This window comes from Notamacropus eugenii, chromosome 1, assembly GCF_028372415.1.
Source record: "Notamacropus eugenii isolate mMacEug1 chromosome 1, mMacEug1.pri_v2, whole genome shotgun sequence".
NCBI classification, from domain to species: domain Eukaryota; kingdom Metazoa; phylum Chordata; class Mammalia; order Diprotodontia; family Macropodidae; genus Notamacropus; species Notamacropus eugenii.
In genome coordinates, this window is record NC_092872.1 from 235,254,868 (window position 1) to 235,267,811 (window position 12,944).

The following is a 12,944-nucleotide window of genomic DNA, read 5'->3' on the forward strand; positions in this document are numbered from 1 at the left end:
AAAGTTTTCAAAGAACAAAAAACTGAATTCAACCAAAAATGATAAAAATTTAGCAAATACAATAATCTTATGTGTGAGAAGAAGAAAAAATAGCTTAAATTGTTTTAAAAATCAACTGTTTTGGAGACAAGCCAAAACAATTATCTAACACTTCAACTACTAAAGGAATTTAAATCCCTTGAGTTATTATCCTTTATCAAAGTGGCAGCTCCTTTCAAAAATTGCCTAAGAATTCTTGATACAATGTTTTGGTACAATATTAACTTGCATTTGTATCATATATTCATAACTGTTGGTCAACATCAATGAAGATGTTGAACTACAGAAACTATATGTTGTAGAAGAAAATTCAGTTAAATATACATGAAGAAGACGAATGAGCTAGATTACAAACCCTACTGTAACCATCAACACCAAACTACCACTCACCCCAGTTCTGGCTTGGAGAAAAATCTTGGTAGAAAAACTAAGAAACTTTGACTTTGTTAATCTATGACTTCTCGTATAAAACTAACGAAATCCCATCATAATATCTCTATTAAACAGTTTCTTTAAAAAAAAAAAAAGGTGGTTAATATTCCTATCCCTAAAAAATTCTGTAGAAAATTATCACCTGTTATCAACTATGATTGTTTTGAAAAGTACTGAGGATTTCTAACCACTGTCACAATGTAACAGCTTAAAAAGATCTATTGTGTTAAATATTAGTCTTTATTAGTCTAAAGTTTACTTCCTCTACAACTAAGTGGCTCTGAAATCTGGCAATAGTAAATAAAAGGAGTTGGATAATTGGGTACACTGATAGTATATTAACATCAATGATGCTTCCTGGCTTTTTTTAAGTCTCACCTAAAATCCTACCTTCTATAGGAAGGCTTTCCAGATACCTCTTAATTCTAATGCTTTCTCTATGTTCATTACTTCCCAGTCTTATATATAGCATTTCTGTATGTATTTATTTGCATGTTGCCTCTCCCCTTAGATTGTCAGCTCAAGGGCAAGAATTATCTTTTGCCTTTCTTTGTGTCCCTAGCCTGTTAACACAGTACCTAAACTAAGTCTTGTTTTCCATTTTCAAAGAAGACTAATGACATCATGAGTGTGATGTCTCTGGTTTGAAATGGATATAAGTGAGGCAGAGTTGCACAAAGTCATTGGTCTTACTCTCTCTTCAGAGTCCTAAAGTCCAGTGGCAAGACAAAAGTCAGTGGCCTGGGATGCAATGGATAACCTTAGCATCTTCGATGCCTGATCAAGCTCTAAGCTCTCCATGGCACCTGCTTCAGTCACCTTTGTGCCAGTTGGAACAAATTGTTTTCATCTACCCATTCTGCCAGGGAAGTCTTCATGCCTGAGGTAGACATCTCCCCAACTCACTGACAGTTTGAGGCCTGTGGGTTACCCTCAACCTGGTTTAGCCCAACGGTTCTACTACACTGTGGTTACTATGCATGCCACAGCTTCCTAGAATCACAGGTAACAGTTGAGTGATTTTGATGGACACCAAAGGTGGATGGGCAGCCCTGAAATGAACCTGGAAAGCCCTCACACCAGAGGTGCTAGTCCTCCTCAATACCCCATACACCCTGGAATAATTTCTTCATGTAATTTCTTCATGAAAGATTAAAAATGAACTTGGAAACTCATAACTGTTTCTATTTAAAATAACATTTGTAATAAAATGATGCTTATTTCAGCAATTAAGAAGACATTTGACTAAGCACATACAACTTATCTCTGATATGAAAAATTAGAAATTCCTCATATTAAGAATTAAGAGAAGAAGGTTTGGGAGACAGCATTTCTAAAAATCTTATCTATATGGAAGATCAAGCTCAAAATAAACTGTCCATAAAATCATCAGTCACCAAAAGCATGTTCTGAAATTCTAAGTAATGCTTATTGGACACTTTAAAAATCAAACCATGAAGCCAATTTTATAAGACAGCAATATAATAGGTACTTAACAGAGCTCTTGGTAACATTAACATGCTACCCATGTAAGAAAGCTCTTACACTTATACTTTTAAAATGAAAAGATTTTCCTTATGAGTTTCATAAATAAAAACAAACAAGATGATAAAATGTTGAATCAATTAATTTTGACTTTATAAAATGGTTGTTGGCTAAGTGATCTGAGTATCCAAGGACAAACCCAAACAGTGTCTACCCAACAACTAGTTTATTTAAAAAATTAGAAACTTTCCTATATCATTGTTTCTTAGTATTTAAAAATTCTTCTAAATCAATAAGCTATTTTCTTGTCATTTTGAGCAGGGATCCCAGTCTCTGGCAGAATGTGCTCAATACATGGATTAAAAAAAAGAAAACCAATAAGATATCCAGTACCGAACACAATCAGAACAAAAGTAACATAGAATAAATGTGACTTTTGACCTTTACAATAAAAGGCTGAATGAAGCACTGACATTATCATTTTACAGGCAGAAAACCTGTGAAAGATTACTATTCATTTCCTACCAGGATGTCTCCCTGAATCATTTTTTTTTTTTTGGCCCAAGTACAATATCTTGGTATTATGCTGTTTCTCCTATAAAAAAATTTCAAGGTGCCCACCTGTCTTTGGTAACAGCAAACTTAAAATAGCTTCTTTTTTTTTTTTTAAATCCTTTTTCGGTTGTGTCTGACTCTTTGTGAATCCATTTGGGATTTTCTCGGCAAAGATACTGGAGTGGTTTGCCATTTCCTTTTCCAGCTCATCTTGCAGATGAGGAAACTGAGGCAAACAAGGTTCAATGACTTGTCCAAGGTCACACAGCTAGTAAGTGTCAGAGGACGCATTTGAACTCAGGAAGATGAATCTTCCTGACTCCAGAACCAGTGCTCTTTGCACCACAAATTTTATCAAAACAACCTCAATTGCTTGAGAATCAGCACTAGCCTGTGGCCTTGAAGGTCTTATGATCCAGAGAGAACATGGGAAGCTCCCACTTTTCATATTTGAATTTCTCATAAAGTTACCGGCCTACCACTTCAATCCATGTAAACCTTACTGAGATCTGTACTGATTAAACTCTTACACTGTGATAAATTCAGTGAGTTAAAACGAAGTATTTGTAAAAACCTAAAGCCCTCAGGTACTTCAGATAAACAATTCAAAGAGCAAGGAAACAGTTACAGAAAAAAGAAATTGTAAAGACAACTTTCTCTTCAAGATTTACTACTACTCCAGAATTTCTTATAAGGTGTCAAGACAGACTCCAGGGGGTCAGGGGGAAAATCACTTACCCACTCACCCCTCTCAATTTTTTAAACTAACCACTTCTCTACAAATAGAAATGAAAGGCCTCATTTCTTGAGAGGAAAAAAGCATGAAAATCCCTCAACATGAGCAAAATGTTGTCTGATCATACATTTCATCCAACATTTTATTAGGTACGTTCTACATGGAAGGAAGGTGGGGGGGAGAGGGGGAGGTGGCAGAGGTATCAAGGGCCGAGGGGCGCCAGGGCTCGGGAAAAGGTCGCCTGGGGCTGGACCGTCCCCCCAGGGGCAATTAGAGCACCTGCACACACCTCAGACACCAACACACGAAATACACTAGCCACACACTCGTGCATGCACAACACTGCCAACACACAATGGATGACATACGACACATCACACTCACAGACACGCACACACAGACGCACACACAGACACACACACAGATACACACACAGACACACACACAGACACACACAGATACAGACACAGACACACAGACAGACACACACACAGACACACACACAGACGCACACAGATACACACACAGACGCGCGCACAGACACACACAGACACACACACAGACACACACATATACACCTGACAAGACACACTCCTGCCAGCACGCCCCCCCGATGCACACCCACACAGACACACACACAGACACACACAGACACATACACACACAGACACACACACAGACACACACAGATACAGACACAGACACACAGACACACACACACAGACACACACAGACGCACACAGATACACACACAGACACGCGCACAGACACACAGACACACACATATACACCTGACAAGACACACTCCTGCCAGCACGCCCCCCCCCATGCACACCCACACAGACACACCCACACAGACACACACACACACAGATACATACACAGACACACACACAGTCACACACACAGATACACACACAGACACACACACACACACACCTAACAAGACACACTCCTGCCAGCACGCCCCCCCGACGCACAGACACACACACACACACACACACACAGACACATACACACACACACACCTGACAAGACACACTCCTGCCAGCACGTCCCCCCGACGCACACCCACACACACACACAGATACACACACACAGACACACACAGACACACACACACACACACACCTGACAAGACACACTCCTGCCAGCACGCCCCCCCGACGCACAGACACACACACACAGATACACACACAGAGACACACACACAGACACACACACACACACCTGACAAGACACACTCCTGCCAGCACGCCCCCCCCCCCGACGCACACCCACACAGACACACACACAGATACACACAGACACACAGACATACACACAGAGACACACAGACACACACACACACCTGACAAGACACACTCCTGCCAGCACGCCCCCCCCGACGCACACCCACACAGACACACACACAGATACACACAGACAGACACACACACACACACACACCTGACAAGACACACTCCTGCCAGCACGTCCTCCCGACGCACACCCACACAGACACACACACAGATACACACAGACAGACACACACACACACACACACCTGACAAGACACACTCCTGCCAGCACGCCCCCCCCGACGCACACCCACACAGACACACACACACAGATACACACACAGAGACACACACACAGACACACACACACACACCTGACAAGACACACTCCTGCCAGCACGCCACCCCCCCCCCGGCGCACACCCACACAGCCCACCACACAGACGCACCCAGACACAACACAATCACGTCTGCACACACCTCAGACACTGACACACCAGACGTTCCCAAGCACACACCTCACACACACAGCACCCTCCTGGACACTAACACCCCGCCTCCCCGCCTCCATACCAGCCATCCCGGACCGACACACACACGCACGCCCCCGTCTCCTGCCCAGGCCCGGACCCTTGCCCCCGTCCCCGGCGGTGCTCGGGGAGGTGAGGGGTGGGGCCGGAGAGGCTCGCCCCGGGACCTGCACCTCCTGCTCCCCTCCCCTCAGGCTCGGGTCCGAACCTCACCTGGGCCCGGCCCGCCGAGCTCCTCCGACACTCGGGGCAGGAGCCCTTCTCCTTCTCCTTCTCCTTCTCCTTCTCCTTCTTCTTCTCCACCTCCTCCTCCTCCGAGTAGCTGCGGCTGCCCTCGCGTTGGCGGCCCGGGCTGCCCCTCGGGGCAGAGTCGGGGCCGGGGGCCGAGGGCGGGGGCGGGGACGAGGGCGGAGCTGGCGACGAGGGGCGGCTGAGTGTGAGCATCACACTGGGGCCTGGGGCACCGCAGCCGCCCGCGGCAGCGCCCGCGGCAGCGCCCGCCCGAACCGGAACTGCTTCGTGGGGTGTGGCCTCGGCTGGTGTCGAGGCGGGGCCAAGCCCGGAAAGGGCGCGAGAATGGAGGGAGGGGGAGCGAACGGGGAACGCGGGGGCGAGAGTGCGCATGAGCCGGGGCTGGAGACGGCCCTAGCCGAGGAGGGGGATAAGGGTGGGGAAATAAAGGAGAGGAGGGGCCAATGAGAGTGGCGGGGCGGGGCTACGACCAAGGGGCGGGGCGAGTGGACGGAGCTTTCCCAGCGCTGCAGCTTCTCTGTCCCCGAAAACAACTGACAGTGGGGGGGATGGGAGGTCACCTCTGCAGCCCCTCCCCAAGACCGTGGACCGTGAAGGCTAGACCCGGCTGGGTCCGAATGACTTGGGTTCGAATCCCACCTCCGATGCTAGCCGTGGGACCAGGGCAAGTCACGCAACCTTTTGGAGCCTCAGTTTCTTCATCTGTAAAACGGGGATAATGATACCGAGGGCACGCGGTGTTGACTCAGACGAAATACTATATGAGGACACGTTGAGAACTCTACAGAGTAAATGTCAGATATTATTATCCACAGCCCGGCCCCAGCTGCATAGTTGGGGGTGGGGGGAAGGGAAGGAAGTCAGCATCGACATAAAGCCAGTGTGAGCTTACCAAATATTACTTTATGTCAGGGATGAGGACCCTACGGCCTCGAGACTCTCCAGTGCAGTCCTCTGGCTGCAATCAGTGGAAGGGCCGCACTTGAGGACCAAGAGAACCCCGTGTGGCCTCGAGGCCGCAGAGTCCCCACCTCTTGTCTTAGGTGGATCCTTGGTTGAGGCAGGCGCTGTCAATATCCTCACCTTGGCGCGTAGCCCAGGGTCCCACAGCCAGGGGTCCAAGGGCACATTTGAACCCCGCTCCTAGTGACTCGAGGCCCAGCATCTCCTCCCCTTCCACACCTAGCTGCCTCCAAGTCAGGAGGTATGACTGAGGAGAATGGTGTAGACCAAATTCCTTCCAGTGCACCAACTAGACACGTCCCTAAAGACAGGTAATCTGGGACCTCAAGCTCTCTTAAGTTTTCCTCCCCAGCTCTGACACTGTATGATTCAGAGCAGGAAACAGCTGAGAAACTGCTCCCACCAGAGCTCAGTCATCACCTCTTCACATCCAGCACAGGACAAAAAAAATCACAGAAACCTGCTGGGGGAGTCTATCAGAGCAACCCTGCCTCCAAGTCATTCATGGCAAATGGGGTTGTAGGAGTCCAAGGACAGATCTACCCTTTCCTGTGCTCATAAATCCTCAGACCAGATTATGTGTTGAGTCATCTCTCCCTCAAACTCTCCAATTCTGTTGCCAGATCCGTAGCATCTCATTAGATTTCAAACTGGAAGGAACCTTAGAGACTAATTCAAATCCCTCATTTTACTGATTAAATAAAAACAAAATAAACCAAAACTGAGGAACAGAGACTATTTTATTCACAAGTCCTTTGCTCAACCCTCTGACCACTTGGGATGTTCTTTTCCATTACCTTTGCCAGAATCTGTCCATTTACATGATTTTCAGCATTCAAAAACTCTGCCCAATCCCCACAACTTGGCTGTTTATGTGATTAGAGTGCCTGAGTGAAGCCTGTGGTTCATTGGAACTTTAGGAACCTTCTCCAGTTCTATTCCAAGGCAGACATGTCCCATGTGTCTGATCTCTTATCCAGCCTGGGCCACTAAGGCAATGTATGATAGAGTTTTATAATCTATGATGATGATCAGCTTGTGTTATGTTTCTCCAGTGTCCCCCCTCCCCCATAGTGTCTTGCAAAGGACTGGACCCTCAAGATCTCTCAAGAGTTAATGGGTTTCATTTATCCTTTCAAAGGACAGCAGACCTAAGGTCTGTCTAGTAGCTTGGCCTTCTCAGGATGGCCTAGATGATTGATGAGAGTATCTGCCTGGTTTGGATTGGAACATGAAACAGGATATTTTACCTTCCTGAATCTGTCTCTTCATTCCCTTCACTCACATCTCCAAATCTGGGCCTAGAATTAGGTTCCAAGAGGAAGGCACTGTTGAATACGCTGGCCTACGATCAGAGTTTCACCCCTAATGCACCCTGGTCACAGTTGTTAATCTCTCCCAATTCTCAGTTCAAGTGCTCTCTAGGAGCAGGTACAGATGTTGGAAGGGGTCTAAAAAAGGAGAAGAGAAAAGCTGATGGATGTTGAGATTTGGGGGAAGGGAAACACTGGAGTTAATCAGCAAGGAAAAGTGACTTTTCTGTCTGGAGGCCACTGTGCCTTGCTGAGTCACTCACTGCTGTCCCACCTGTCCCTGCCAGTCTCTGGAAAGGAAAAATGATACCTGAGTGAGAGAAGGCACAAGGTCTAGGAGGGAGCTGTTACCCCCTCCACTCTGCCCCACCCCACCAGCATACCCATACCCTGGGTTTCTCCAACATAGAGAGGGTAAGGTCTCTCCTGCTGATGTCTGGGGAAAAGGAGTCCCCAAGGGAGATCAAAGCTGAGACAGATCATACTAATGCTTCCTGCCCTAGTGTCTCTGAAGTAGAGCAGCTCCTCAGGACAGGGAAAGTCTCCTGCAGCCATGTGGATGAAGTCTGGCCCAATCTCTTCATAGGAGATGCGTGAGTGTTGATTTGGGGATAAGAAAATGCAACTGGGAAATCAGGATGAGGGAGAAAAGAGAGGAAACCTGTTCTTTCAGGAAGTTTTTACAGCAAGGGTTGGAAGGAGATATATTGTGTCTATAATCAGAATTGGCATGACCATGGTGGGAGAGGGAAAGGGAGAACCTAGGGACAACCATAAGGTGGGACAGTGAGAGCACCCAACATTCCTAGAGAAAAAAAAATACTGGACCTAGAAGCTAGAAGTTTTGTGTAGATTCCAGAAGTCTCCCAGAAACTTGAAACAATTGACAAGCCTGCAGTAGGGCAGGCTTAGGGCATAGAAGAAAGAGAGGGTTACAGGGATTTGGGTGAAAGACAAGAAATGGGCAATGCCTTGGCAATTCCTAGAACCTCTAACTGGCTCATCTCAGGTTAGCCCATTCCCTCCCTCCTCTTGGGACAGGAAGAATCCCTAAAGCTTCAGACCCAAAAGGTAATTTATAGATATGATGAAAGAGGGCATCCAGGAAGGTATATGTGGTATGGGATTGGACAGGGACATCTGAGAATCTTCCTTCTTTCTTCTCTACCCAAGGTTTGGGCCCAGTGAAACTGAAAACCCCAGGTAGCAAAGGGGATCACCCAAACCTGGTTCCACACTACCCACAAGGAGAAATATGTGTTGGGATGAAAGGGGAAGGCTCAGGGGCTAGGAACAGAGAAGAGTTAGGAAGGGGCTGAGCAGGCTTGGGCTTGGTGGGTGTTATTTCCTTTAGATTACTGTGCTCTTCCTCAGTACCTGCTCAGTACCAGAAGCCTGGGGATTTGTGCTTGTCTGCATGACCAACCAAAGTTTCCATTCAGATGTTTCCCACCATCACTCCTAAGGTAGCCAGCTTGAATCAATCCATCAACCACCCTATCTGTCCTTGTCTTCCTCTAGAGCCACAGCAAACAATCGCTTTGAACTGTGGAAACTAGGCATTACTCATGTGCTGAACGCAGCCCACGGGGGGCTTTACTGCCAGGGGGGACCTGACTTCTATGGCAGCTGTGTGAGCTACCTGGGGGTGCCTGCCCATGACCTCCCTGACTTCAACATCAGTGCCTACTTTTCTTCTGCTGCTGATTTTATCCACAATGCCCTCCTCACACCTGGGGGTACGAAACAGGGGTTGGGAATGGATGGGTGGACTTTTTTGTTCTCCCTGGTTTAAGCCCATCTCTGAACGTGTACGTTCTCCAACTGAGGAATATTAAGCTTGATGAATCCCCCACTGTGATGAGAGGGCTCCAGAGCAACTCAGGATTCAACCCAGATGTCCACTGATTTCCATTTTTGCCCTAAAATATATTCCCCATGAGGAAACTGGTGTGGGAGAAAGGAGGGGAAAGTCAGAGGAAGAGCCTGGAGAAGCCAAGAAGACAACTTAGAAAGGGCTGGGAGCAGTTTCCACACCTTCTGCAATTGATAATTCACTCAGCTAGCCAGCCCCAACTCTCTTTTCTTCATGTATGACTCTAGACGAGGGAGCATCATTTTCTAGGCCTCAGTTTCCTTATCTGTACAGTGAAATTGAGGATAATGATGGCTTGATGTATGGCCCCTTATACTCTTTACAGCATTTTCACATATAATTATCTAGCCCCTCCTCATAAGTATAATGTAGGGCAAGTTAAGTCATTCTACTGTTTTCAGAGATAAGGACAAGAAAGAACAGACTGGTAAAGGGAAGTGTAAACAATCACACAAGTGATCTTTGCAACAGTTGGGACAAGGATCATCTCAGGGTCTTCCAAGACTTTTATACTATGTCACTGTACTGGAAAATGGTGAAAGACCAACTAGATCTGAAGTCAGGAGGCCTGGGTTCAAGGCAGGTTCCTCACTGTGGTTTAAGGTCTATTCCTGACATGTTAGTTGTATGGCTGTGGGGGATTCACTCTATTTCCTTATCTGTAAAAATACTAGTATCTTATGCCTCACAGAGTTATTGTAAGGAAATCTATAGAAGTGCGATCTGTTACTATTGCTCCCAGGGGTGCAGTTCTGGAGCCCCTGTGAGAGTAGTGAGTGATTAATTTTCTAGTGGGAGTGGGAGGAACTTGCCTCCCCTGCAGCCTCTCACCACCCTTCTCCCTCTTGCTTATTCCTCCAGCCAAGGTCCTAGTTCACTGTGTGGTGGGGGTCAGTCGATCAGCCACTCTGGTCTTAGCTTACCTCATGCTGAGGCAAGGGCTAACTCTGCGGCAGGCTGTGAGTTCTGTGAAGCAACACCGTTGGATCTTCCCCAACTCTGGTTTCCTCAAGCAGCTGTGCCAGCTGGACGGGCAGCTTCAGGGAGCAGGGGGAGCACCAAGGGACTGAGAGAGCAGCCCCTCATCACTTCCAGGCCTCATCTATTAAGGTGACATCCTAACCTTCATGCTGCCTTTCAAAAGATAATAGGACAGAAGAAGCCTCACCAAAAAGCAGATTTCCGTCTTTGCAAGACCAGGGCTAGTTTGGGGTGGAGGAGGATTAGGAGCATCTTCTGTCTTTTGCCAGGATTGGCCTCTCATCCAGGACAAGTGAGTATGGCTCCTGGTGCTGCTGCCCTAGGGAGCTAGGTGATTTGAATATGCCTACTCTTCCTTGCCAACATGGGAATGGGAGGGGAATGGAAAGGTTCCCTACTCTAGTAACACACCTTTGGAAAATAGTTGGATCTCCTGGGCATAGGAGTAAGGAATGTTTAGGGGCCTACAGTCTACTCTCTCCCATTCACTAATTCCTCAAGTTTCTTATGTTTCTCAGCCTGAGGATACCGCCACACTAGTCATCCCCTTTGGAAGCTACTGGTTTTCCACTCCTATGTAGAGGGCTATATGAAGTTTGGTGGGAGGAAAGAAGAGAGAAGGAAGAGAGAACACAAGATAGAATGGGTGGGGGGAGATGATGAGCAAAGGTATGTGTGTGGGTAGGAGGTGTGGATAGGGAAACTCGTTAATTGCCTAACTTTGTCTTTTGGGCCAGGCTCTACTTCCTTCCCCTGAAGGCAACAAAGGGTTAGCGATGAGAAAGGGCCTGAGGAAACCACCTGCCATCTCTCTGTGGTCATCAAATCCTAACTGGTACCATCACCTTCTCCCCAACTTCTACCAAGCCATACACAAGACCCATCAAACCAAGAGCTCATACTCAATCCCAGGCCCTCTGCCACCATTTTGACTACCCATCTAACCTACCAACAGTGCCCTGGTTACCCATGCTGGAAGTTTCAGGAGTATGTGTTTATGCAGGGAAGGAGGTAGGACTGTGTCCAACTTTCCTAAATTGGAGGAGCAAGATGGATTCCAGTGCTTGGGGGAGAGGGGAGGCAAGTCTTCTTCACCCTCATCCCCCTGCCTCCAGTGGATCCCTCTACCTAAGATCTTCCAACTTCACACATATCTCCACAAACTTCTCCAGGCTCCCAATCCCCCCATCAGTTTTCCCCTATTCCCTTCTCTTTTCAGCATTCTTTTACTCCTCCCACCCCACTCACCACACACTTTGAGGGAACCCAGGCTATGCCCCTTTGGGCAGGGACTTTAGGCTAAATTGTCTCCTGTCCCAGCTACTCAGGCAGAAATGGAGAAAGGAAGCTGCATGTTATGATGAGCCTGACTCTAATATCCTTATTTCCCTGGCCCAGAGGATAGGGTAGACTTTCTTGAGGTCCTCCTTTATAGCCAAGCCTCTTTTCTCTGCCAGACTACTCCCAGCCTAGACCAGGAGGATCTTGTCTCTTCTGAGATCTCCGGAGAAGGACATGTCACCATTTCCCACTTCTAGTTGTTCATACTCCCTTTGGTTGGTCACCAGATTCATCCATAATTCTATCCTGAGTCCTGAGTCAGTTAAATCCTTATCTTCTTCTTCTGTCTATAATAGAGACAGAAAATGACCCATATTCCTGTTACCTGTGATACAGAAAGAAGTTTTTCTGCCCTTTCTGATGACTACCCTTCTGAAGTCGTTCCACAGAACTTTAGTGATGAACTCTGGGATTTGCTTTCATCTCCAGCTGCTAAATTGAAGGGGATAGATTCTCCTGGTGACTGCAGCACACTAAATGGATTGGTATGGTGGCAGAAATTGAGAGGGAATATAAACTGCCCTATAAGTGATATCAGAGAGGCAGACCAGTAGATTATAATTAGAATCAGGAAGAGCTGGGTTTGAATTCTGCCTAGACACTCATTAGCTGTGAACCTTTGTACATGATGAACCTCTGTACCTCAGTTTCCTCAAAACTGAAGGGGTTTAATTTGATGATGTCTATGATACCTTCTAGCTCAAAATGTATGTTCCTATGAGTTAGGGAAATGACTCTCAAAGCCAATTAATAGACACTAAAGCCTGAACTTTAAACTCCTCTGCCCTGCTCAGGGAGCCTGTGCAGCCTCCAGGTCTCCAATTTGGGAAAATTCCAGAGTGAATCACTAAAGATACGGCTATTGAACCTCTTGAATGGCAATAGATGATTGTAAAAATCCGGAGTCACTTTATCAAGAACAGGTCAAGCCAGACCAACCTCGTTTCCTCTTTTGACAGGATTATTAAACTAGTATGTGAGGGGAATGTTGTAGTTACAGCTTATCTAGGTTTTAGCAGAATTTTTGATGTTTCTTCCTAGTCTTATTCAGAAGATAAAGAGATCTGGATTAACTGATAATATAGACTGATTCACAGCTGGTTGGCTGGCTGGATTCTGAGAGCAGTTGTTAATGGCTCAGTGTCAACGTGCCAAGAGGCC

General features: G+C 46.8%; 2 protein-coding genes across 2 annotated transcripts in view; one reads left to right on the forward strand and one right to left on the reverse strand.

The window, feature by feature from the left end:
- The window catches only part of SAMD8 (sterile alpha motif domain containing 8), a 50,841-nt gene extending 45,142 nt beyond the window's left edge, over positions 1–5,699 (reverse strand). The window contains exon 1 of the mRNA XM_072628094.1: positions 5,271–5,699. Within this exon, the coding sequence (XP_072484195.1) occupies positions 5,271–5,681 (411 nt within the window). The 5' untranslated portion in view covers positions 5,682–5,699. The remainder of the gene's footprint in view (positions 1–5,270) is intronic.
- Positions 5,700–8,009: 2,310 nt separating this feature from the next.
- On the forward strand, positions 8,010–10,734 carry DUSP13A (dual specificity phosphatase 13A). The gene is made up of 3 exons (XM_072628102.1): positions 8,010–8,178; positions 9,107–9,324; positions 10,323–10,734. Exons 1-3 carry the CDS (start codon positions 8,018–8,020, stop codon positions 10,529–10,531), a joined length of 588 nt encoding a protein of 195 aa, XP_072484203.1. The 5' UTR covers positions 8,010–8,017; the 3' UTR covers positions 10,532–10,734.
- The last annotated feature ends 2,210 nt before the right edge of the window (positions 10,735–12,944 follow it).

Bases quoted from the DNA above. Each gene is read 5' to 3' on its own strand.
- DUSP13A (XM_072628102.1), top strand. From the start codon at position 8,018: ATGTCTGGGGAAAAGGAGTCCCCAAGGGAGATCAAAGCTGAGACAGAT. The intron at 8,179-9,106 runs GTGAGTGTTGAT...GTCTTCCTCTAG, and splicing joins AATCTCTTCATAGGAGATGC to AGCCACAGCAAACAATCGCT. The intron at 9,325-10,322 runs GTACGAAACAGG...TTATTCCTCCAG, and splicing joins TGCCCTCCTCACACCTGGGG to CCAAGGTCCTAGTTCACTGT.